We start from the raw sequence: 25,961 nt of genomic DNA on the forward strand, positions 1-25,961 counted from the left end.
TGCTGAAGGCAAATAAGATGATTTTCTTCAAAGATTAGTAGGTCATTAGACGTGACGGCTAGACAGTTCTTCCCTTCGCTATTAGGAAGAACATGTTTTCACTTTGATGAGTAAGAGATTTCACTTCATTCGTTGTTAGGAGTGCGATATGGGTTTATCTCCATTTGTTATTGGGAGAATACAAACTATCTCATATGATAAAGTCTCTTCATTTGTTGCTAAAAGAATGCTCCTTTATGTATTTCATATACATCTATGAATAATTGATTTTTGATCATGTATTCACTTTCAGTTGATACAAGGGTTCTTACTTAGCGTTGTTAAAATTTTATTATTATTTTTTATTTTTAGAGTAATTTCTCACTAGTAATAGATCGGATTCTAATGAAGAGTAGATTTTTCTCTATCGTTAGATTAGATGTTTCTTCGAATTAATATCATTATGTTCTATATTAAAACCTAGGGTTACTTTTGACTTATGATTTGATAAATAAATAAATTATAATAAATATTTATAAGTTAACTAATAAAATAATATTTATTTATTTGGCTCGGGATATTCTTGTGGAAAGATGCTGTGATCATGTGTAAAAGAAAAAAACATAAATGTGACACTCGATACTTGTTTCAAACCATATAATATTTTTGTCCAACTCATATAGTTTATCTTCCTACACTTTTGATTTCAAAGCCTTGTAACTAACTACTCGATAGAAACTCTCTTGTAACTTTTCATTCAAGGTTATTGATTTAATATTAAATTAATAAATCTATCAGTTTTTCTTAGTTACCAATGCTAGTGGTATTCTAATTGCATCAATTCTAATAGTCTTTTCTTTCAATTCTAATTGCATCAATTCTAATTGCGCCATTGGCTGTGACCATTTCACTAAAAGCTGTCAATCTTTTCTTTCAAGATTGCATGTCTTTTGGTGGTTTCATATCGTAGCAGAAGTTCTGAGGCGATTCTTGGGTGTGATCGATAGCCAAAAGCTCAATAGAATTCTTTCTTCCAAAGTGGATCCTCCAATCCTTCCTTGGATGACTACAGTAATTTAGTCAAGCTGATGAAGTGAGAGGCAAAATTCTACCATTAGAACCTAAAAAGAGATCTTGCAAAACAACGTCTTTCTTTCTTTAGAGCCAAATCTACCAGCCAAATTCATTCTCTTCTATGTGGTGTCGTGCTTACGGATAAGCCTCGGCCACCTCTATTGGTCCGAGTTAGATTCTCCCATATCTGACTGACAAATATTGGCGAGGATAATAAACAGATAACAAGAGAGGGAAATCGAACAAAAATAGACCACAACTCCATTTGATGAAGTAGTAGTACTAGTCGTGGAAGAAGAAGGAGGAGAAGAAGAGAACTCGAACCTCTCGAAGCGATGGCGGCGCCGACGATCGCCTCCGCTTGCTTCTCTTCTCTCTCCCCTTTATCTCCCCGCTTCTCCAATGGAAGATCCTCGCGAATCCTCGCCATGGCGCCCAAACAGAAGGCACCTTTCCTTTCGTTTCGTTTCCTTTCCTCTTCTGACCCTCCAATCTTTCATCTCTCTGATGGTGCGCTGTTGCAGGTCAACCGATACGACGACAACTGGAAGAAGCAATGGTACGGAGCGGGTCTCTTCGCGGAGGGAAGCGAGGAGTTGTCCGTCGACGTCGTGAAGAAGCTGGAGACGCGCAAGGTGCTATCCGGCGTGGAGAAATCCGGGCTGCTCTCCAAGGCGGAGGAGCTCGGCATCACGCTCTCCTCCATCGAGAGGCTGGGCTTCCTGTCCAAGGCGGAGGAGCTCGGCCTTCTCAGCCTCCTGGAGCGCGCCGCTGGGTTCTCCCCTTCTGTTCTCGCCTCCGTCTCCCTCCCTCTCCTCCTCGCCGCCGTCGCCGCCATCGTCCTCATCCCGGACGACTCCGCCGCGCTAGTAGCCGCGCAGGCCTTCCTTTCCGCCGCTCTCGGCGTCGTTGCCGCTGGTCTCTTCGTCGGCTCCGTCGTCCTGGGCGGGTTGCAGGAATCGGACTGAGTGATGGACGAGTTTGGCTTTTGTATACCGAGTTCAACTCGCGTGGATCGGAGGGAGGTACTCTTGTGTATTTATTATTTGTAGAAAAGAAAAAGGAGAATTAGGATTATTATTGTAGTTGTACTAATGCAAATTACTTCCATTTAAATCCTGAAAGAAAATAATGATGTTAATCTCTCATGCATTGTCAAATTAATGTTGAGAAAGAACAACAAAATTTCGTCCCATTTTGGGATGAAAAAGTCACAAAAAAAAGAAGAAAGAAATGTAGCATTTCTTTGTCACTTTTGTCTCAAATATCAATAAGAGCTAATTTTCTCTATGAACTGATCTCATGAGCTTTTCTTGGACAGCAAACATAAACTTCCATTACTTTATAACAAATCATATACCTTTAGATTATATATATATATATATATATATATATATATATATATACATATATATATATGATCACTGTGATCCATTTATGTTGCACGGAATCAATTTAAGCTATCAGTCTAAAATCGAATGGGAGTTGACTTCATGATTTTGATTAGTCTGTTAAGTCTCCCCAAGTATATTGAGCTTTTATTTTAGTAGGAAAAAAAATAAAAAATGAAAAGATTTGTATCAAAATGGTGCTTATATTTTCTTCTAAAATTCTTCAACTTTGACTCCCCAACTCAGCACACTCACCTCACTTAAGTTTTACCCATCCTGAACTCATCGAGCAAGGTAATCGATTTCTAGACTCTACTCATTTCTTGAATAAATGATATTATTTGTTTAGCAGAGAAATAATGGTGCTTTTATTGATAGCAGAGAAAATTTTTCTATTCTGTTGAAGAAAATTATCTTTCCTAATCTGTATAAATAGAAGAAGATGTTAATATATGTTTCTATCAAACAAGAGAAACCATGAGATGTGAATTGCTAACATATATAACATATATAACATATATATATATATGAGCGGGAACTGAGCCGTAGATAATGCACAAAGTTAACTATAGAAATGCAGGCACTTACGATTTTGATTTTAAGAAAATAAATCAGTTATCTAATAATAAATAAAATACACTCCCTGATTATAAGCACAGAATCAGATTTGAAAGAAACACAATTCAAAACTCAAATTGAAAGACAAAAAGTAATCCACATGGTCAATTCATGTGATGGAAGACAGAAGAACCAACATGCATGAGAATAAACTACCAAGTAATCCACAAGCTATGTATATGTATGATGGAAGACAAACTCAACTTACATAAGAAGAAACTAACAAGTAATCCACAAGGTATATATATATATGTTTGATGGAAGACAAACTCAACATACAAAGGAAGAAACTGCCACTTAATCCACAAGGTCTTGAAAGATGACAAAGCCTCTTGCCCAGGTAACTATACATTATTGGTTCAGTGCTTACAGAAGCTGTGTCAAGATCTACCAAGAAACAAAACTAACATGACTGACTATATATAGATTCAAACTCTTATCTAGTAGCATCTCACTGCCTGGTTCTTCTGACAAAACACATCATAGTTCTGCAGGCGACAGCCCAGACTACTTACTGCATGGTGTCACCCTCTGAAGATCCGATAGTAAACAACTAATGAACCACAATCCTTACATCAACATGCCCCAGTTAGCACCGGGAGAATTTAAGATCAGCTGTCATTCAATTTACAGTGATCAGTCATTGTTGCAAAGAAATGTAACGAAGTAGGACAACCAAAAGTCTGTAATCAGACAGTGCAATCGGTTATACTGTTCATGTTGTTGCTTCTTTTTTTTCTCAGTCAGATAGTAATAAGGCTCTAAGAATATGCCTTAGGATACAGAATCTCTGTCTTTGGATTTTATTTTTTTCTTTTTTATTCTATGTATATATTATTTAATTACACTCTATCGATATATGTCTATAGTTGTTATTGTTCGAACAATTGTAATCCATAATTCTAATTAAGTGTATAATAACAAGTCTCTATATATTTTTGTTGGAATGATTTTGAGATGACCTATTCATTATCAAGAGTTTGAAAGATCTTCACTTTTTTTTTATTTTATTCTTTTATCAGCTTCTCACCTTTGTTAAATCTTCGGGGTTTTAGCGTATTGCGACCTTCTCTTCGGCCTATCGGATCCTTTCACTATCAAGGATGTTAGGGAGATGATATGAATTTTTGACATTTACAAGAAGTGGGTTTGCAAAGCCCAAAGTGTTAGAAATTTCATTAGTTCGTGTTTATTAATGGAACGGTGTTTTTCATTTCTCTATGAAAAATAGTTGCATATCCTCTTGTCTATTTATATTTTCCTTTCTCGATTGAGAAGTAGCTCTGTCCTTTTTACCGACATATATTATTTTCAGTTGCGAAGTTTTATATGTGATTCCTTATGTTCTTGTCCTTATATTTTCTTTTTGTTGTGGCTATGAGTTTGATGCTTGGTGTCATTTTCCTTGTGATTCATTTACACAGAGATATGACATCTTCAAGGAGAAATCTATCTCCTCGTCGATTAGTGACTTCATCTTATTCTTTTTTCTATCAAAATGGATTCACATTCTAAATTTTGATTTCTATCAAAATGAATTCACATTCTAAATTTTCTCAACTATTTCTTTCTTATAAATTTGATGTTGATTTCCATTGGTTTTCAACCATCTTTATTATCATTTTCATAAGAGATTAATTTTTCGATTGTATCCTTCTTAATCAAACATGCACCTTAGAATCATGAACCATGCCTTTGAGTTTCTTTAAATATATTTTTTTTTATTTTATTCATAAATTATTTGATTATATTCTTTATTAAAATATGTTTATAGTTGCTATTGTTCTAACACATTCTCCATCAAGCCTCCCAAAGTTTGACTTTGGCCCCTATTTAACAAACTCTACTTACGCTCGTACTTGTTGCCCGAAGTCAAAAGATAAAATCTTTCTTTACTTTTGTTCTCTCAACTATTTCTATTTCTTGAGAGTTACAGTTATAAGGGGGTTAAAGATTTTAAAGAGAAAACACCTTCTTCTTATTATTCTTTATCTATACTTGTTAGTGAATCTTTATGTCATGGTTGATATGTCAGGCCTACACGGATGCTCAGGTGGTGGAAGCGAGCGTCGGGTCGGGTTGAGTTTGAGCCTCGTCTCTCGAGTGCGGTCTTCTCCCTTGACGAGTGTTGAGTGAAGTAAGAGAGAGTTGAATGCTCGAAGTCATTCCTCTGACGCTAGTCAAAAGGATTGGCTTTTATACCTACGAGCGAGAGTCGATTGTACATTATCTATTAATGACGATCAACTCCTCAAGCAGCCGACTTGTACCTCATGTGCAAGTGTCGATTGACCAATATGGATCCATGCTGCGCAGCACCATTCCAAGCTTTCTAGAGCAGCTTTATGCTATGCGGCATCATCTCGTACGACCTTGGATAGCAGGGGAATAGGTGATCGTCCCATCCGAGTTCGAGGTGTCACATCGACGTAATGCACTATATCAACTTTGAGGCTTCGTGTTGGCACTAACATAGCTACTGACTGTTATCGCAAGGGTGATACCAAAATATGTCCTATCAATCCTTAAATAGATTTGATCCTTTTTTTTGAAAAAATAAATCCAATCATCTTGAAGTCTAAGGGAGTGTCCTCAAAAGGAATTGTCATATGAAAAATAAAAGGGCATTAAGACGATAAAATATTAAAGAGGTGAGATAATGCTAATCAGAAATGGCAATATAACTCTATACTGAACCAGGATCGCTTTAGAGTTCTGAAGCACTCTGCTCCCGTCGACTCTACTACCCCTCCTCCGCGGCAAAGGAACCTCGTAGTAGAACAAAGTTCCTCTTGATAAGGTATATTTTGGGCCCTGACCATATCACAACTAATGTCGCACCACGCCACCGCCAGGTCAGCAGGAGTACTCCCACGCACTGAGTCGGGATCCGTACCAAGGCACTCCTCGGTACATCCCATCCTCGAAAGCTCGGGACGATGCCATATGGCATCGTTCCATGCGTTCTGAGATGATGGCTGCATAAAGGTACCTCCTGGCCCCGCGAGGATTGGCCACCACGTCGAACCCGCGTATGGCCGACCCTTGTACGATAGTATAAAATCTCCTAGCCGACATTTGGCAAGAGGGAAGCAAAAATAGAGAACCAAGCACTAACTTACTCGTTGAAGGGCCAAAGTCGGTCACCACCTGACAAGGACCTTCTGTGCAAGGGAGCAGCCACCCACCGAGGCACGATCATCCCAATCGAGAGGCGCCTTCTTCCAGACGGATCCGACATCTCAGTCGACGCCCAGGGCCTTCTGTCTAGGAGAGCGGATACTCCTTGAGGCACGACCGTCCTAACTGAGAGACACCAATCAACATCCCGACGTCAGTATCCCGTCTTGTGATCGATCAACCTTGGTAACCTGTTCAGCCAACCAAAACATCCCATGCTGACTCACCAACCATGGCACATCAATTCACCAACACCTCTTGTATGGATTTTGGTGGGCATTGCCAAGAATGTTAGGAGATTAGGATTTGGATAGCGAGAAGCACGAAGAGGATCGGGAAGGCGGTGAAAGAGGAGAAGGGAGAAGGAGGTCGGTTTCGTCACTTACAGATTAGGCCTACGTGGCAGTACATGATTGGATATTAGGTCAATACATTTCTCTTTTCTTCTTTTTTTTTCCCTATCAGTGAAATGCCTCATTTGCGCTTATGGGAACGAACGGCTTTGGAGGTTCCTGGGGCAGCTTGTGGCGGATAAGATGCGTCGGTTCGATACCAAGTGGATGTCGGATCCTCACCGTTCATTACCTATTTCGAACTCAAAATGAACGGCGATGAGTAAGCGTTCACGGGAGCCCGTAGAGTCACCCGTGCAATCTCCTACTGTTGCCGTGAAACTCATCTCGTCCGTTCAACGTTTTCAAAGTGAACGGTGTAGATTTGTACCGCATATATTTTTACATGCAATGGTTCGTAAGCGCTCTATGAGGCGGTTATTGCCTATATAAAAATAGCGTCCACCACACTGCTCCTTCCCGCTCAAGTCTTTCCCGTCTTCCTTTCTTCTTCTCCGGCGAGAAAGAGACGCGACGCTCTCCAAGCGCAATGGGAGATACGGCAGCTGCGGCCGCGACCTTGCATCCGGATGAAATGAATGCGGCAGCGGCTCCCACGTCCCTCCATCTTCCGCCATTCCCGACTCTGTACATCGGCGACCTTCACCCGGCCGTCACTGACGCGGAACTCAACTACGCTTTCACTCGCTTCGGCACCGTCGCCTCCGCCCGCGTATGCCGCGATCGCGCCTCTGGCACTTCCCTCGGATATGCCTACCTCAACTACCTCTCTTTCTCTGATGGTTTAAACCCTATTCCTCTCTCTCTCTCTCAGTTCTGGTGATTTGGTTCTCTTGATCCATTGGTTTCGTGTGCATTTCTTTGAACCTTTGATTTGGATGTTTTCTTGAAGCCGAGAAAGCCCTCAAGGCGATGAATCACTCCCTTCTGCACGGTAGACCTATGCGGATCATGTGGTCACAACGGAACCCAATGTCTCGGAAGAACGGCATCGGCAATCTCTTCGTGAAGGTGAAACCCTGATCCTTCTTGCCCTTCAATTTGTAAGCGTCATCTAAGTTATGTTCCTGACGTGGGTTCTGTTCTTCTCCGGGGACGGATCATTTGCGACTCTAAAGAATTTGGAGATATCGGTGAGCGGGACGGTGCTTGAGGATCTGTTCGCGGTTTATGGAACAGTGGAGTCGTGCAAGGTGGCAATAGATGGGTCTGGGAGGAGTAGGGGATTCGGTTTCGTTCAGATGGACTCAGAGGAAGCGGCTCAGTTGGCCATTAAAGCTCTCAATGGCGTCATCCTCCCTGGTTCAAGCAAGAAGCTGTTAGCATTCCTGTTCTTTATGTTTTCTTTAGTCTCGATTGTTCCTCCTTGCAATGTGACGTCATTCTTTTTGTGGAATGATCTTAGTCTTGTTTTCTTGTTTCTTTGACCGTCGGCTCATTCATTCCCTGACACCGATTTTTTTTTTAGTATCGAATGCTCTGTTTACCGTTTGTCGATTCCTCTTTCCTCTACTCATCGCTTTTTGTCCTATTCCCCCATAAGATGTGCTTTTTCTGCTTGTTCTGTTTGTGCTTTGATAACATTGTTTCCCAAAATGATGGTTTATCTTTGTTGTATTTATACGATAGTCACTGCTTGGATTCTTTAGTTTGTTTAGGAACTACTGGGCCATTTTATGAGTTGTTTTAGGATTTAGTGGCGTTCAATTACAGTGATTTCTTAGCTTCCCTGTTCTTTTCTATACTTGTTTTTTCCTTTTATAAATGTTTAAAGTGTCGTTCATGGAATTTTTATTCTAATTTGTGGAATAAGGTGTGTAACAAAGTTTGTTAAGAAGAGCGAGAGGCAAGCACTGCCTGAAGGACCAAGAGGCACTAACCTGTACATCAAGAATCTGGACTGGGACATCACAGATGATGTTTTACGGCAAAGGTTTTCTGCATATGGCAACATCAGTAGTGCTGTTGTAATGAAAGATAGAGGTGGAAAATCCAGAGGATTTGGATTCGTCGACTTTGAGTCACCGGAGGCTGCTAAGAACGCTTTGGAAAATCTGAATGGCTCAGATCTAGGTAATATTTCTTCTTTTCATATTATTCTTCGTTTGTTTCCTTGCACATTGTTCTTATTGCACGATATTATGTGTCAGGATCGAAATCTTTATACGTTGGATATGCTCAGAAAAGAAGTGAGCGTGATAAATTGCTAAGACTTGGTTTCGCTGGTAGACCTGAGCACAAATTTACAAAGATTCAGGTAATCAACCACAACTGCATTAAAAAGTACATTCTACTTTGTGGTATGTAAAGGGACAGATTGCTTAGGATATTTCTTTCTTTAAATCAGGGTTCAACTGTCTTCGTGAAGAACCTTGAAAGATCAATTGATAATGCTGCCTTGAGAAGATTATTTTCTGAATCTGGCATGGTATTGTCGACAAAAGTGATATATGATAAAAATGGACTGAGCAGGGGATTTGGATTTGTATGCTTCTCCTCGGCTGAAGAAGCAAATGAGGCTGTTCAGAGATTCAATGGTATTTAACTTTAGGTTAAATCTAAATTATGTTTCTTTTCACTGTTAGTCTGAGCCGGTAGTTGTCATTTTTCCAGGGAATATGTTCTATAGCAGACGCCTTTATGTGACAATTGCTCAGAACAAGGAGGATCGTCAGAAAAATTTGCAACTTCAGTTTGCTAATTTCAAGATAGTCCCAGTGCAGCATGCAGTATCTCATGATAGTATTCCAGCAGCATACCATGTGCCAAATTATGACTGGTTTCAAAATCAGATGCACGTAAATCCAGTCTATCTTTGTCAGCAGAATGGGATGGTTCATTTCCTTGGGACCCAAGCTTGCTCCTCCAATGCACCTACAGTAAGCAAAATATTTCTTGTTCTGTTTTTTTTTTTTGTTATCAATCCTCTTAAAACATTTGCAACTCAACAAAAAAGTGTTATTTCAGATCCCTCATCAATGGAGGCAGCTGGATCATAGAAGTTATAGCTCTGTGAACAAGTTTACTCAGCCTATGCAAACAAGCAATACTTCATTTTTTTCTCAATTCCTTTATCCTCTTCACAAAATGTATCATCCTCTGCCAAGCGCACAATATATGGAGGTACATCCCGACTCGTTATTATGTTTGTGGTCTGGGTGTTCTCTGAAGCACAATCTGCATTGCGTAATCTGCATATGACAATCCGATGCTCATTTATCTTCTACTGCAGATAAATGGAAATGGGCATTACGGAAACGTGAATGACGGTTCTAATTCTTCAAGGGGGGCACGGAAGACTTTGTATTATAATGATCGGTCTATCATCAACCAATAGAAACGTGCACGCCAGACCTGTTCAATGGAGCCTATTGTTGTTGATCTACCTTAGTAGCTGTTATCAAGATTGGCGGGGGTTAGGATGATATGCAGTGTTAGGTGATGCGGATTTGGGATTACTTGACTTCTAGAAAGGTGTAAAGGCCTGCAGAAATAATAACTGTATCTTGTATTTTCTCTATGTGCATGGAATGGTGGTAGTTTAGAAGTTAGCCGATTGACACTAAATGTGCAACGTAAGAAGAATAGACACTAAATGAGGAACATCGTTTCTGTCTCAATCTGTTGGACGTATAAGTGTTTTTTTTTTTATATGTTCTCCAATTTTCCTTTTTACATTTTGTTTGACGATGTTCTGAAATTATTTTTGCGATCCGTCGTTGGGATTTATGGTATTCGTCTTCTGTGGGTATTAGCTTCCGAGATTACTTTTGGGTGTCGAAAAGAAGAGGTTTGAACAACTTTCTGTTTGAGTGCTCAACACGAACAGCAGATCATATTCAGTGAAATCGTCATACGTATAAAAAAACATTGGTAAAAATAATAAAAAAAACTAAGATTATTCACGAGAATCACAATTCACGATGTGCATGTTGATAATCTACTATTACAAGAACCGAATATACAGCAGAGAAAATCTAAAAATTAAAAAAGAGTGAGCAGTGTCCGATGTGTAAAAGCTGGTGGCTCTCGTGATGACTCGGTGACGAAGACGCCGATTCGATCAATTATCTGCCTAACAAGTTTGATGGCGAAAATGAACGGCGGATCTCACCCCAGTGGAAGAAGGCAATATTTAGCTAATTTTGCCCCCAACCATTCTTCGTCCCATTACCGCGGTGGCAGAGAATCCCACTCGCTGTCGTCGTCTCGTGCGCGGAGGATGGCAGAGCGGCTTCCTTCCGCAAAAGGTAACATGCTGTTCCCCCGTTCCTTACGAATGTTGGTGATTTAGTGATTCTGATCACATATCAACACTCCCTTGAATAAATTTTACTAGAAAAATTCCGGAGAGACCCAATTGACTAAAGGAAACCCTAGCATATGCGGATACACTCGTTACGAGGATGCTTTTGTGTTCCATTCGTTTATACGTAGATTATCTTTGGTTTGTGGTCTTGATATCCCTTCGATCATCCATCTTGGTTGCATCTTCCCACCGAATCTGCTCTTCCATGTGCTTATCGCAAGGTGCTCTCGTGTTGCAGAGGCATCGCAATCAAGAGTAGAGATTCTGAACAAATACGGAGAAAAGCTTGTTGGGGTGCTACACGATGCTGGATCCAAGAAGCTTGTGATTTTGTGCCATGGATTTCGGTCTTCGAAGGTAGAATTTATGCGTCTGCTAATCTTATTTGGGGTCAACTTATTAGCTTCCGACGTTGGTGAAGACGCACTAATGAAAAACATATTCCCATCTTACTTTTGGCAACATGGCTAATTTACGTTGTCAAATAGATCCTGGTTCTCATTTTTATTTAATTTGTTATCAAGTCTTGACCATACAGATCTCTAGTTTCGATGGTACCAAGTTTTGCAGATAAGTGGCTTAATCACCATAAGATCAAACACAAGCATAGTTTTGGGACCATATTCACCGATCTCGAAGCACTTTCTTTTATGCTTTGTTTTTCTTAATCTTTCTCACAACTTCCATCTATATTGGCCTTTTTCTTGCCTGCCTTTGCATGTGATCATCTAGACATAAGGGACACCTTTCTTTATTAAGTGCTTCCTCATGTTTTCTCTTCAGAGTCCATACATCTCAAATTTGTTCTTCTTCATGACATGGTTAATTAATTTCATTTTACATTCTCTACATCTTTTACCATTCTAATGCTTGCTTTATCTGCCAAGATTTTACTGTGTATCCATTGTCTACTTTTCATATGTATCTTGTTTGTTTGGTCAGTATGGTTGCCCACCATTTAGACCATGCTTACCTTGAGCCTGACCCTGCTGAAGGTTCAGCAGTCAACATTTGTCTTATATTCCTTGTTTATTCAATTTATCCCTCTCAGCATCCATAGTAGGAACAGGAGAATTCAGAAGGCAATGGTTGACTATCGATGTGACATCTTGAGGCAGATCCCTCATGGTTATCACGTGATCTTGCTTGCACGTTGGTAGCCTAAACCAGTCACTCCGCCTTATTCACTGGCTTAAGCAAATCCCTAGTGAATTTTTTTTTTCCTTATAATTTTTTTCCACTAAACTCCAACCTACAATCCCCCTGAACCTTATTGAAGCCTTCTTTCTCAGGAATAGGTTACTCAGGAAGGTTAGAAATCCTTATTTTCTCCAGTGGTGAGCTCATCATCATATTGCTTTTAGGACACACTCACTAATCCTGTGACCTATGTGACCACAATTGAAGCAAACAGAGGGCGACTTTCCATATAAACCATCTAAATAATACCTTATTGAGGTCTACGAATCCATATCCCCTGCTAACACACTTTGTTAGGTCCATCTCAGTGCAGATTCTCACAAACTTGCATCTTTCATGGAAAAAAAAGACCAATTATCCAGCCTTAAGGGATGTCCTAATATGGAAGCAATACCGAAAATAGACTCACTGTTCTAGTATTTGAAAAGTAAATCTGGAAGATGGTCCAAACTGGGCAGAGCTAAGGTTTTTAAGCAACAGTTGGAAATCTGATTCCCAAAGAATCAAATAAAGAGTATTTCCCCTTATCACTGCACTCTCATAGCATCATCCTTAGTGTTAAACCGAAAGAGAAACAAGTTTTTGGCCATATCCAAGACCAAAGGAGGGGATGACCAAAGAGAAACAAGACATCATAGCTTGAATCACCTCCAATGGTGGGGGTTTCTACAGAAATCTACCAACAAGGGAGAAGGCCCATGGTTTTCTCCATTTCTTATGTTTCTCAACTTCAAAAACTACAAAACCCTTGGAGGTATTATGAATCTCTTAGACAGAAGGAAGTCATACCCATCTGTGGAGAGAACCAATTACCAGATATCATTTGTGCCCAGGAGTTGTGCCCATTTGTGTTTCTCCAACAAAAACTAGAAGTGGCTGCATACTCCTTGTTATGATCAAGAGGACATGTGAGTTGCTTTGAGAAGGATCAAGGAAGGTAGTTTATTGTACTCCTTCACTGCCTGTCACTAGTACAGAGGAGAAGCCATTTGCAAATTTGTGCAGGGCAACAGTCTTATGATTGCAAATATCATAGACTGATTTTAATAAAGTTGTCAAATTGTTTGGAAGTGGAGCAAGGGTGACTAAGATTATGGTATTGAGGAGATAGAAGGTTACAAATAGGAAAAAGATAAGATGAGAAGGGAACAATCAGCTGAGAACTTTAGTTTTTTTTGCTTCGTTGATTAATTTTCATGCCATGATTTTTATTGAACCTTAATCTAATTAAACTCAATATGAAGCTAAATCTTGATCAGGTCATATTGATAAGAGTACAAATTTTGTAGTAATAAGGTGCTTATTATGTGAAAGATATTGTTGGTTTGCAGGTTATGTAACTCAGTCATTATGCATTATATTTTGTTCACATGATATATACTATTGTTATCCATCTGTTGTTAAGTACTTCTGAATAGAGTATCGTATACTATCTTTGTAACTGATAATAGTTTATCACCTAGGTGCAAGATTAAAACCTTCATAACTGTTTCTCTGTTGTGGGATCTGGACATGATTCTTCATTGTTAATTTAGTTTGAAATACTGAAGCTTTTATAAGCTGAATTATTTGCAATAAGCAAATCTAACATCTTTTAGCAGCCTTAGCTGTTTAAAAAGGTGGTACCACCCCTTGTTTTGCTTCCAAGAAAATGATTTTTTTAGCTGATAATATGATCTGAAGTTATTCATTTGATTGTTTTGTATTGTTCAAATAACATGCACATATTTTCTGATTGGTTTCAAATTTGTATTATGCTTTACACATAACTCTGCATTTAGGCCATGGATCTAGTTATACTTCTGTTTTTTCCACTTGTATGCAAGCAAGTATAATAGTTTCATAATGAAATTGATTTGCTTTCAATTATTGTCAGGATGAGAGTATCTTTCTTAACCTTACTTCTGCATTGACAAGTCAAGGGATCAGTGTGTTTCGCTTTGATTTTGCCGGAAATGGGTATGTAAAGGTAGCTCCAGAGCAATGTAGTCGGAAGCTTAAATCCTATTTCTCATGTTTCCAAGTGTACTTGGCTATTCTGGGAGTTACATTTTCTCTTCATTACAAGTGAACTTAAAATATTGTAGTCGGAGTTAAGAGTTATTTAGGCATATAATGATGAATTCCAGGGAAAGTGATGGTATCTTCCGATATGGCAACTACCGGAGGGAGGCCGAAGACTTGCGTTCTGTGATCTTATATTTTTCGGAGCAAAAGTATGAAATAAGTGCTATTCTTGGGCACAGTAAAGGTAAATGTACTTTTTGCATATACTGGTATCTGAGTTTTTTTTGGTGTAGATTGGACTTCCCTTTTGTTTGATTTTGTTTTTCATGCAAGTTCATGTGCACTTAAGTGTGTCGGTACTTGACCCTATGGCTCCAACATGTGAGCAGCAGAACATCTCTACAACCCAGCTGTTGACTGGAGACTGCATCAGTTACACTTGATATGAGTTTCCTTATTGCTTACACAAAATCAGGTTATCCATTCTGATGTCATTCCTGTAAAGATCTCCGAATTGAAAGTTAAAGAGTATAGTGTAATAAGGCCAGATGGTATTCAAATATTATTGTTGAGGATCTAGTATGCACATCATTGCATGAACATAATTTTTTCAAGGGCAAGCCTTGGCGCCATAGAAAGATGCTTCTGTGCAACCATGATGACTAAGGTCCCAGTCATAGAAACGGCCTTTCTATCAGTGGGAGTAAGCTTGTATGCTTTGACAGGAGCCTCGTTTAATGGGCCATCCTTTTTATTTGCATTTCTGCTCAAAATTTATGCAAAATTTGCAATTTACTGGGATGAATACCTTTCTACTTTATGTTGGAAATATTCCACATATATTGGATAAACTTAATAAGCTTCATTAGTGTTTACACACATGTTTTATTCTTTCGAGAATAGAGCATCATGTAAGATGAGATAGATGTTCATTCCCTTATGTGTCATGTAAATCTTTACTTACCTAAAATTGTTCTTACAGGGGGTAATGTGGTGCTCTTATATGCTTCTGTGTATCATGATGTCCATACAGTCATAAATCTTTCTGGTCGCTTTGCCTTGGATAGAGGAATTGAAGGTCGCTTAGGGAGAGACTTTATGCAAAGAATCGAGAAAGATGGTTTTATTGATGTGAAAGATAGGACAGGTATGCTAAAAAGTAAAATAAAAAACTTTAATTGGGTTATGAGTATAGTTCTGAACCATATTTCTTTCACAAACTTTATTTTTTTTATTCTCCTATTAATGCTGCTTTCTGCTATATTTTTTATCATTGCTTGGAGGAAAGAAAACAATGAGTCCCTTGTATGCCTTGTTGTTATGTGTGGTTTCAACAATTATAATTATAAATTTCTACCTAAAGATAGGAACAACTCCTATGCATAAAGCATCCTGAGATTTATGCAGATGATACCAGATAATGATAATGAAAAGTTTTTTTGTGAAGTTTGTTTATGTCACTCTAACTAATTAATGTTTGAGAAATCAGATAAAAGTTGTTTAGGCATTATAAGCTTCAAATCATGAAAAATTGTTTTGGAAAAAAAATAATATCATATATTTGAATCCTATTGTTACATGATCCAAGTTATGCAATATAGGGCTACATGTCAAGCTTGTTCTAGAGTCTAATATTCATTAATGAGGTAACTTGAGTTTTCTTTCTCCAGGTTGAGCAATTAAAGCTTTTAGAGGCTTGTTATCTGATTTACAACTCGTCTTTGTATAACTTTCTTACTGCATTTATCTGAACTGGCACCAGAAAAATGTCATATGCCTAGTGCCATGTCTCATCTGCTTAAAGATTACTGTGTTGCGTTCTTTATATTTTTTGCATTTTGTAAAAAGTCAAGAGAGACACAACAGTGATTCAAGAATTGATATAATGGTTTGTTAACTACATGAACGCTTTGTAGGGTTTAGGAGAGAGAAACCTTGTGAGAGAGAAGAAATGCAAAATGTGAATGGAAACAAATTTGTGGATGTTTGAGATTCATAAAAGAAATTGGTAATGTCTAGCAGTTGTTTGCTTCAAAGATATCTGGTGTAGGCTTTCCAAGGGATAAATAAGAAGTTAATGATTGAATTTGTATTTACAGAACAACACTTTTTTTCTTCTAGAACTCTGAGTTTAGATAGCTACTAGATCCTGATTATTGAGATTTTTGTAGTTATTTTGTTCTTTTTTTCTTTGCTTCACCTCTATCAATTAGCTTAAGTATTGTGGTAATCATGTAGATCTAAGTTATGTATTTGTTGTCAATGATTGGTTATATTTATGGATCCATATTTGAGCATACTGCAGGAAAAGTTGAGTATCGGGTTACTGAAGAAAGTCTAAAAGATAGACTAGACACTGATATGCATGCAGCATGCCATTCCATTGACAAAGAATGCAGGTTAGATATGTTTCATTAATGCTCTTTTTACGTTTTCTAAATAAGGGGGAAAGGTTCTACCTCCTAACATATATTTTTTATTGAAATCATTTTTTGATCATCTCTAAGATGTGATTTTAAGGGAAGGCTATCATGGAGTAGTTGTACCATGTGAGGTTTTCGACAAATTGATGCAGTTAGGTCCCTATAGGCCACACTAGTGTAGCTTTTCTAATATTGCAGTGGTTGAGATCAACGTTTGTTGTACCACTCAAGTTGGTACGGTATAGGCGATATGTATCGGTCTAACAGGCGACCCAGACATGGATCGCCCGAGTCCCCATTGGCATGTGTTGATGTATCACGTGCCATACCGCCAATCGGCACGAGAAGTCAAACCTTGGTTGAGATCCAGCACCTGCTTTGACCTGCACTACGAGATATCTTAAGGTTTATAATAAAATCTTGCTCTCCAAGATGTAGCACCACCTCTAACAAGTCATCCCTCGCAGTTCTTACAGACTTATTTTATGGTTTACCTTTTTCTCTTCTTTTCTCCTATATCCTTTTATGAGTATGGATTGTGTTGCCGAAGACCCTACAAAATGTTGGTTTGGTGAGCCCTGGTGTCATAAAGTAAGGTCACATTTTCTGATCTGGACTACCAGAGTTTTAATCTAGGAAAATACATATGTTGATCCTCCTGGACCCTGAGTCTTGTGCAACACATTTTACTATACTTATATACCACATTTTACTCTACTCATATGAATGTAATTATGTAACATCCAAAAATAAGCAGGTGTCTGTTTTCATCGATGACTAAATATAATGCTGTTACAGTCCTTTTTGAGGGTCTAAAGAAGAACCTAGGTAAATCAAGTCATTAACGTGACTGAAAAAGTTGTCTTCCAAATTGCAAGATTGCACCATCTAATTTTATCTTGCAAGCTGTCAGGTTGTATCATATAGCAGGTTCCAGAAACTCCTTGACCTTTTAATTGGAGTTTCTTTAGTTTTCACACTAAAATATTTAGTCTTTCATATATTGTAACAGTCGATGTTTCTTTCAGAGTCTTGACTATTCATGGTTCAAAAGACGAAATTGTTCCGTCGGAAGATGCAATGGAGTTTGCGAAGCTCATTCCTAATCACAAGCTATATATTATGGAAGGTGCCAACCATTCTTATGCTGCACATCAGGGAGGACTGGCTTCAGTTGTTCTGGACTTCCTAAAATCCAATCAGGTATTCTTAGGCATGAGTGAAAATAGAACTGTATTTTCTAGATTATAAAGTACACATACCAATTTTATGAAGCTTTTATCTATAGGAGCTTATAAATAATTCAGAATAATATGTTACCGCACTTGATAGCGTGCTTATTGTGACGAAGAGTTAATCTACAGGTGGAAGACGCTGACACAATGAGAAGTATATAAATTTCTGTTGGATTTGTGCAAGAGATTAATCCGCCATGATAATGTTTGGTATTTAATTTTAGTTTCCAGCATGTTGCTATTGGCTTTAGCTGAGGTTTGTGGACTTCTAACCTTTCTTGCTAAAACCTTAATTGCATAATCTAAAAATTCGAGGTGCATGAGACACTTAAAAATTATTTTTTATTTATTTCATGTATGGGTTTTCTTTTTCTGTCCATTAGCTCGGATCCTGCTACTGCTTTGGGTTGGTCAGCCAACCTTCTTTTAGCAAAGAGAGAAGAGTGATAACGATGGATGTCGTCATCGTATTGGTGGCATCAACCAGGGAGGGAGTTGCCTGTCGGCCTCAGAATAGCAGGGTTGCAGTTCGCTCACGTCTCGGACATGGAATGGAGAAAGAAAGTTAAGGAACGCAGCGAGCGGAAACGTACACGGTCCTCTTTATTCCGATCATCCCGTCTCCTTCCCCACGTAATGTGTAATGTTCTCACTTTTCCTCTTTATTCTGGCTTTCCTGTTTCGTCTCTCTTCCGCCGTTCCTTTACTTTTGGCTACTCTTTATAGGATCAAATACCTTCATCACGTAAAGCTCACAAACAAACATGAGCCGCTCGTCCCAAAAAGAGTGCTCACGGTAAGAAGGAACAACCCAGGGAATCAATTCCATATTGGAACACGACCGCTGATACGACATTCTCGCATCTACCAAAATTGAAGTTCCCGGACCAAATTTATGGAAAGCGAATTACAACCACGTGTAATTCCCAATTAGTTGAGCGTTGATTGCACTGAATTCTCCATAGTGTTTGCGTGCTTCGTGTTCCAACTACTTCACGTGCATGCCACGTGATAGCCACCTCCGCCCTCTCTATATAACCACTGGAGAACGTAGAATGGTAGCCGCCTCAAGAAAGAGAGTAGAGAGGACACGCTTCCTCTCGTTCGCCCGCTGAAGAATTAGAGCGAGGTAGGAGAGAAGTGAACAAAGCTTCCGCGAAAAGTACCAGACAGAGAGAGTATATATGAGGTGGCGATGATTGATGGGGTCGACCAGTGGTAGTTGTGGTGACGGCGATGGGGGAGGGTGGAAGAGAGGGTGGGTGTGGCAGTTCCAGAGGGACGTGGTGGCGGGAGCGGTGATGGGAGGGTTCGTGCACACCGTGGTGGCGCCGATCGAGCGGGCGAAGCTGCTGCTCCAGACTCAGGAGAGCAACGCCGCCCTCCTCCTCCACGATGCCGGTGGGCCCGGGCGCCGCTTCCGGGGCATGCTTGACTGCATCTCCCGCACCGCCCGCGAGGAAGGCGTCCTCTCCCTCTGGCGCGGGAACGGCACCGGCGTCCTACGTTACTACCCCTCCGTCGCTCTCAACTTCTCCCTCAAGGTAGGTACACCCTCCTCCTCCTCCACCTCAACCCCAACAACCCCCCAAACCCCAAACCGATGGGATAGGGTAATAGTTGCCGATTTGGGGCGATGGGTGTAAATGCCTTACTGTAATTGATTTCATTTGGTCAACTTTTGACGAGTCCTGATGGAGCGAATCTGTGGTGTTGATGCTTGATCGCATCTTTTCGCCGAGTGGATGCTGTTGAACCACATCATTAGAACTGTTGTTATTATTAAGAAGGGCACGAAAGATTCTTAGGTTGCATGCGAAGAGATAAACCAAAACCATGATCCACATGCTCTTGCGAGGTTTCTGAATAGGAATTCAATTTCCAGATTCCCAAACTGTTATCTCCACAGATGCATGTCAAACCTGAAGCTCTAAGTGCACATCCAGAAAGACACCAAAAGTTTTCTTGCCTTCAGCTATATGTAATGAGTAACAGACTGAAGATAGATTGAACGATTGAGGCATATAATGAGGGTTTCTATACTAGGAAATTGACCAGGAATTGCTAACTGGTTGTTGATTAATACATTTGAGACTACAATGTAGGGACCTAGATGGTGTTTGTTAAATGTACTTCCAGTAAAGCATTAAAAACTTTTGACTGTACTCCAATACTGCCTATCTCAGTTTCTCTCAGCAAAGACTGAATGTAATGTGCATTGTGTGAGTGATCCAATGTACTGTTTAAACCTGGTCTTTGATATACTTTAGCCTTAGGATAAAGGCAGTAGATTGCAGCTATATAACTTATGGTAGGATACTATCCACATGAATGCTTTCATGCTTGTTGACAACACTAAGCCCCATCATGACTATGCATTCACTCTAAAATTGCATCTTATGTTCCAGCTTAGCCAAACAGAGGCAGAAAATGTCTTGTAAACTATGGAAGGAAATGGCACAACTGTTATTTCCAGGGATGCATGCCAAATTGGAATTAATAAGATGAACATGCATGAACACATGATGGGTTTTATTGCCATTATATGAAACAATGAATAATAAACAGAGGCAAGACTGATTTTGGGGGGCAAAGAATGGTAAAAGTTTAGCCAAGGAAGATAATAGTGTCTCTGCTAAGAAAGTATAACCAGGATCCACTAAGTAGGTGTTATTTGTATACTCCATTTAAGTAGCCACCTGACTTTAGGTTAAGAACCATAGATCAAAGTGTCTATCAGTTGGTCCTGAAAACTCACAAGAAGCAGCCATACTACCTATCGTTGAGTCCTCTTTGGAAATAATGAATGTATGCACTTTGTATAACACCTACAAAGGTGTTATTTGTAGACTTAATTTAAGTAGCCATCTGACTTCAGTATGTACACTGTAGGACTTGGCCGATATGGCAAATGTTGCGTGCCATAGATGGCAATCCTATTAATTAAGTTGGGTACCATCCACGTAAATGCTTTGATGATTCTATTTTGGCTTTACAAATTACAGTAAGATACTATCCACATAAATTCTTTCATGATGCGATGCCATGTTTTCTGTTTTACCTAATAATGGCACCAAACCAATTTTGAGTATAATATTGTTTCCAAATTGAAATTGGACATTGCTATCTGTGTTTTGGCCCATTTGCCACCTATTACCTACATTATTCGTTTACAGCTTCTCCTGGTTCTGTTACGTTCACATAAAGGACCAAAATGATGTCATGAACAGATGAGTCCTAGTCTATAGGATCTTGATTTTGTTATCTTTCACCTATTGCGATGATTCATTAGTCTTTTCAAGTGTAAGGTGGAGAATGAGATACTAGGAAAATGAACGAGCTAAAAGCAGGTAGTTCATTGGTATTAAAAATAACACAGTGTACAGTGTGGTTTACTGACTCATACCGCTTTTTACAGGTGAGTAAAGTAATAAAATTTAGAAATGAATTGTACATCCACCATTATCAGGCTATATTTGTTTGGGTATTGATGACCAGATCGAAAAATATTGGCCAATACATAACAGTTTGTCTGGTATTTAAAACCTTGCATATGATTGTTGTATCTCAGATCAAAATTTCAATCTCTATATTTTAAATATGTATCTAAATTCTGCATAGAATTCCTGAACCATCTGTAAACAAATTGTATTTTTGCAACTACTGTTATCAAGCTAAGTGTAACATGTACTTGTGAATTGTTACATTTCTTAAATCTAGACCAGGTCTTATTGTTCATTATTGCATATTTCTTGGACCTAGAGCAGTTGCTCTTTCTTGCACACTGACAAAATTATGCTTGTGAAATCTAAGAATCTTGATCTTACCCTTCAAACATAATACATTCTGAAGTAGCTGCTCTCCATTCCTCGTTAGTGATACTTCCCTGTTCTATGGTCTATCACCAATTATTCCTTGTCTTCTGCATTTACAAATGTTTGATAACATAACTGTGGCATGCTTCCATTTTAGCTTCTTTCAGAATCAATAGTCAAATTTGTCATGGTTATGCTTCCGTCTCAATGCTCAGCTTCCTTCAGGTTCAGTAGTCAGGCTTAATGGTTCCAATGACTTCACTGATGTGCTAACTTAGTGTGTTATATCATATTTTAGTAGGACCATCTGCTAGTGAGCTAGCTTCATGTAACATGACCATATAAGAAAGAATGCCAGAACCGGAGTTCATCATTTCCATCAGAAACTTCTGTATGTGTTAGTTTTTGTTGCCCACCAGGCTTCTCAATTTAGTTGATGCCTTGATCTATAATTCTTTTGTAATGCCTTGATCTACAATTTGGCTTCTCAATTTAGGTAAATTGTTTTATGCCTAAGTGTGATTGTAGTCGACAAGATTGCTGTTCGGATTTAGGAGACTAGATACCTACAAGTGTCACAGTCAAGTGTGATTGTTTAGGTAAATTGTTTTATACCTACTAGATACCATAAAACAATTTAGGTAAATTGTTTTATGCCTAAGTGTGATTGTAGCCGAGGAGATTGCTGTTCGGATTTAGGAGACTAGATACCTACAAGTGTCACAGTCAAGTTAGTTCTTGCAATCTTGGAATCTTCTATTCTAACATTACTAAAAGCTCAGTACTTCATATGCATTCATGCCTAGGTGAACTGAAGCTACTAAGTTTATCCAATTTATCTTTGAGCTTCCATCGGGGTCTATTCCAATACAACTGAATTGCAAAATTATATGCCCTTTTAACTTAACAACAATGATTGTTGGTAATCCATATTATCATTAGATGTTTTTGAGGTGTAGATATTCTTCATAATTAAACCTTAAGATTAATCTTCGGAGTGGTTGATTTCATGGTTTGAAATCTTGATACCGGACCCAGGGATCGGTACGGTCCATATGTACCAACATATAAGTGAAGGAGAAGTAGGAGAATAAGAAGCAAGGAGGCTGAGGAGTAGGAAGGGCAGCTGTTGACATACAAAACATATGTGAACAAGAGGTTGACGATGTTGGAGGAGGAGGAGAATGAGAAGCAGAAGGAGAGGAGGAAATGGAGAATGAGATGGAGAGGAGGACGAGGAGAAGGCGAAGGCTGAGGAGTGGGAAGGTCTGCTGTTGACAGTTAAAACAGCTGTGGACAATAGGCTGGAGATTTTGACTAGTTTGAGTGCCAGTTCTTGTCAGGCCGCTACATGCCGGTCCGAAGCTTGAAACTATGGTTGGATTGTTGATCGTTCAACATTAAAAAGATTTAGTTTTTCTGCCAGCTAAGTTTTGTCCTTGGAGCCTTGGTAGAATTACTGAAACTTGATGATGAAAAGCACTAAAATTTATCTTGCTACTGCTAATTCTTGATTATCATTTTTCATAGTGAAGAAAGAACATGCATTATATTTGTATAGTGCCATATCTGTTACACTTTCAGTCTTACTGGAATAATCAGAAAAGGATTATTGAAATGATTAAGAGATATATATCCCTTACAAGTGTATACTTTTCTGATGTTCTCAGATTTCACATGGAGATGTCTAGCATAGGGAATTAAAAAACATTATGAGAGTCAGAGAAAGGGAGAAAAGGAGTTGAAATATTGGACATGTTCGGTTGTTATTTGAAAGATGAGATTTACCTGGGCATTCCCCGGATCTTCCTCTATTGCCCACAAAAAAAAAGACCACACCTACACTGCATCTGATTGAGAGATGAAAATGAGATACCATTGGTGAATTTGGCTTCTGAGATATACAAGTTACATTAGATCTTAGGTAAGATGAACATTAGATGCCATTAGTGAATTAGGCTTGCAAGATAGCAATTAGTTTATATGGAAACTGTAATTACTGACCAGGGAATTTTTTTGTTCTTTTTGTTCCTCCAGAGCCACTTCAGTAATCTCCCATTGCCATATTTATATCTCATTTCTTGCACAAGCATTTATTAATAGGTTTGCATTGTTGATATCATGCTAAATCTCCAGAGATGAGGACCAATATAATTGTCAAGAAGTTCTGTATGGCAAGATAGGTTGTAAATTACTTATGAAGTGGTTAGTTTGGTTTAAGCATGGATGCAAACATTAACTGGTACTTGACTGTAGTTGCTGGTATTTTAGGATCCCATCATGTAGTATGAGAACAAGAATGGACATCGATCCAGTCAAATCTTGGGTTGCCAGTTGAACTGGTCAAACACAGGTTTAATAATTTCCAGAATAATACAATTCTATATTTAAAAATTAGAAATTATAAGATAATATTTTAAAAAATAAAATTTAAATATAATGAAAGATGATGTTTAGGGCAATGATAGAGAGTAGACATGTTAAAGGGACGAGAGAGTAACAATTTTTTTTTTTCTCTTGTATCCTAATAATTAAAACGCTTGAATGCCCACGCCAAATTTAGATATATTTGACAATAAATAAAGAGTTGATGGTATTACAATAGTTCAAATAGTCTAATTAGTAAATTGGACTGGTTAAGGGTCTGATTATTGATTCTTTTTAGTCATTTTGGCTGGTCCATTCTAGTCTGGGTTTTATCTCTATGATATAGAGGTGCACAGTATACACATTGAATCAAAGTATGCTGGTAAACTGAAAATTTTTATTCTTTGTTTCAATACTAGATTGTGTATATATTGTATCATATTGAAGTACCCCCATAGATCTTGAACCAAATAGAAAGGTTGCATGCAAAGATAAATAGTATGTTTATATACAAAATAATGAAGTGTATTTGTTGTCACCTACCATACAAAGTTGGTGATATACTAACTACTGCAATATTCTAAAATCATGCGTTATCATTCTATATGTTGCTGCAGAGAACTACATTTCATGTTCTGAAGGTTCTATGGATCGATTCTATAAGAATGAGAGCTTGGTCATTCTCTATGTTCTCAAAGTATCTGCTTACTTTCTCCATATTTTCTTGTGCTGTTTAGCTTAAACGATACGGTCTATTGTCAGAAAGAATATATACCAGCTGATAGTTTATCATGTTTCCCAACATATTACTCTTTCAGGATGCTTACCGGACAATATTGAAGGGAAGAGAGGCAGATCGGTTTGTGTCTATTGCAGCTTCCAACTTCATGGCAGGGGCTGCGGCAGGCTGCACAACTTTGGTCATCATCTACCCACTGGACATAGCCCATACCCGGCTTGCAGCTGATGTTGGCAGGAGGGACTCCCGGCAATTTAGAGGCATCTCCCATTTCCTCCGAACCACGTACAAGAAAGAAGGCATTCGAGGCATCTACAGAGGCCTACCTGCCTCGATTCATGGAATGATCGTCCATCGGGGACTATACTTTGGTGGTTTTGACACGGCCAAGGATTTTCTCGTCCCAGAAGATTCTGCCTTGTGGAAGCGATGGGTGACAGCCCAAGCTGTAACAACGATGGCAGGTCTCATATCGTATCCACTTGATACCATAAGGAGGAGGTTGATGATGCAATCTGGAATGGAGAAACCAATGTATCATAGCACTCTAGACTGTTGGAGGAAGATTTATAGGTTTGAGGGTTTAACTTCATTTTACCGTGGAGCAATCTCTAACATGTTCAGGAGTACTGGTGCTGCTGCTATATTGGTGTTGTATGATGAGGTAAAGAAGTTGATGAAATGGGGTGGGTTTTGACAGGGAAGGCTGTAAGTTTACCACATTTTTCACATCAAAGAGTACAGAAAAAGCAGATGATACAACACATCGACACCGACACTTGCTTTTGATAGCTCAAAATATACAGCAGAGATTTCGATATTAGATTGACGTGTTATTAGTGATCCCCTAAAAAAAAATAATAAGTAGATTATTTCTGATAGATTGGTGTCATAAAAAGGGTTGATTTAGGTACCTATTTAATTTTGGATCATTCAAAGTTAAATCTGTCGATTTTGCCTTTTGACTCTAAATTACACATAATGATCAAACTTTAGGACGAGAACGAGTATATAACGTGAGTTTGTTTATAAATTTGGTTGACTTTTGATGAATGCCTCGCCAAAAGTTTTTGTTATATCTTCACTATCAATAGACTCTTATAACCAATGCTCAAATTTTTCATTCATTGCAAGTAAGCCCTTCTTTATGTTTTTTAAAATATGTGATTATAGTGGTTTTGAGAATATTTTCTTTTTATGTTTATGATTAGATGATCCTAAATTTTTATATTTAATAAAAAAAATATAAGATATTGACATATAATTGTTAG

At 38.6% G+C, this 25,961-nt stretch overlaps 4 protein-coding genes across 6 annotated transcripts; all 4 read left to right on the forward strand.

Moving 5' to 3' along the window:
• The first annotated feature begins 1,291 nt into the window (after positions 1 to 1,291).
• Positions 1,292 to 2,199, forward strand: LOC135640329 (uncharacterized). Its single transcript, XM_065154655.1, has 2 exons — positions 1,292 to 1,499; positions 1,578 to 2,199. The coding sequence occupies exons 1-2, from the start codon at positions 1,389 to 1,391 to the stop codon at positions 2,019 to 2,021; spliced, it is 555 nt and encodes a 184-aa protein (XP_065010727.1). The 5' UTR covers positions 1,292 to 1,388; the 3' UTR covers positions 2,022 to 2,199.
• A 4,841-nt stretch (positions 2,200 to 7,040) lies between these two features.
• LOC135671973 (polyadenylate-binding protein 7-like) lies at positions 7,041 to 9,932 on the forward strand. Its single transcript, XM_065180429.1, has 8 exons — positions 7,041 to 7,377; positions 7,488 to 7,606; positions 7,714 to 7,913; positions 8,409 to 8,668; positions 8,746 to 8,852; positions 8,943 to 9,132; positions 9,209 to 9,474; positions 9,828 to 9,932. The coding sequence occupies exons 1-8, from the start codon at positions 7,125 to 7,127 to the stop codon at positions 9,930 to 9,932; spliced, it is 1,500 nt and encodes a 499-aa protein (XP_065036501.1). The 5' UTR covers positions 7,041 to 7,124.
• Positions 9,933 to 10,670: 738 nt separating this feature from the next.
• LOC135640335 (uncharacterized) lies at positions 10,671 to 24,910 on the forward strand. Of its 3 annotated transcripts, XR_010497277.1 has the most exons (10): positions 10,671 to 10,845; positions 11,143 to 11,261; positions 13,981 to 14,063; positions 14,234 to 14,355; positions 15,094 to 15,258; positions 16,417 to 16,510; positions 17,563 to 17,737; positions 17,899 to 18,025; positions 18,153 to 18,409; positions 24,770 to 24,910. XR_010497277.1 is itself a non-coding variant. In XM_065154668.1 (8 exons), the coding sequence occupies exons 1-8, from the start codon at positions 10,683 to 10,685 to the stop codon at positions 17,929 to 17,931; spliced, it is 954 nt and encodes a 317-aa protein (XP_065010740.1). In that variant the 5' UTR covers positions 10,671 to 10,682; the 3' UTR covers positions 17,932 to 18,107. The 3 variants fall into 3 exon arrangements, 2 of the variants coding, with proteins under 2 accessions (XP_065010740.1, XP_065010733.1); XM_065154668.1 differs by lacking the exons at positions 18,153 to 18,409; positions 24,770 to 24,910 and having other exon boundaries at positions 17,899 to 18,107; XM_065154661.1 differs by lacking the exons at positions 17,899 to 18,025; positions 18,153 to 18,409; positions 24,770 to 24,910 and having other exon boundaries at positions 17,563 to 17,858.
• On the forward strand, positions 18,582 to 25,454 carry LOC135640342 (probable ADP,ATP carrier protein At5g56450). The gene is made up of 2 exons (XM_065154682.1): positions 18,582 to 19,313; positions 24,770 to 25,454. Exons 1-2 carry the CDS (start codon positions 18,972 to 18,974, stop codon positions 25,385 to 25,387), a joined length of 960 nt encoding a protein of 319 aa, XP_065010754.1. The 5' UTR covers positions 18,582 to 18,971; the 3' UTR covers positions 25,388 to 25,454.
• The last annotated feature ends 507 nt before the right edge of the window (positions 25,455 to 25,961 follow it).

This window comes from Musa acuminata, chromosome BXJ1-4 (assembly GCF_036884655.1).
Source record: "Musa acuminata AAA Group cultivar baxijiao chromosome BXJ1-4, Cavendish_Baxijiao_AAA, whole genome shotgun sequence".
NCBI classification, from domain to species: domain Eukaryota; kingdom Viridiplantae; phylum Streptophyta; class Magnoliopsida; order Zingiberales; family Musaceae; genus Musa; species Musa acuminata.

Coding starts and splice junctions, on each gene's coding strand:
- LOC135640329 (XM_065154655.1), top strand. CDS start 1,389: ATGGCGGCGCCGACGATCGCCTCCGCTTGCTTCTCTTCTCTCTCCCCT. Junction 1,500..1,577: donor CCATGGCGCCCAAACAGAAG/GCACCTTTCCTT, acceptor GCGCTGTTGCAG/GTCAACCGATACGACGACAA.
- LOC135671973 (XM_065180429.1), top strand. CDS start 7,125: ATGGGAGATACGGCAGCTGCGGCCGCGACCTTGCATCCGGATGAAATG. Junction 7,378..7,487: donor CTACCTCTCTTTCTCTGATG/GTTTAAACCCTA, acceptor GTTTTCTTGAAG/CCGAGAAAGCCCTCAAGGCG. Junction 8,853..8,942: donor ACAAATTTACAAAGATTCAG/GTAATCAACCAC, acceptor TCTTTAAATCAG/GGTTCAACTGTCTTCGTGAA.
- LOC135640335 (XM_065154661.1), top strand. CDS start 10,683: ATGGCGAAAATGAACGGCGGATCTCACCCCAGTGGAAGAAGGCAATAT. Junction 14,356..15,093: donor TATTCTTGGGCACAGTAAAG/GTAAATGTACTT, acceptor TTGTTCTTACAG/GGGGTAATGTGGTGCTCTTA. Junction 16,511..17,562: donor TCCATTGACAAAGAATGCAG/GTTAGATATGTT, acceptor TGTTTCTTTCAG/AGTCTTGACTATTCATGGTT.
- LOC135640342 (XM_065154682.1), top strand. CDS start 18,972: ATGGGGTCGACCAGTGGTAGTTGTGGTGACGGCGATGGGGGAGGGTGG. Junction 19,314..24,769: donor CTCTCAACTTCTCCCTCAAG/GTAGGTACACCC, acceptor TTACTCTTTCAG/GATGCTTACCGGACAATATT.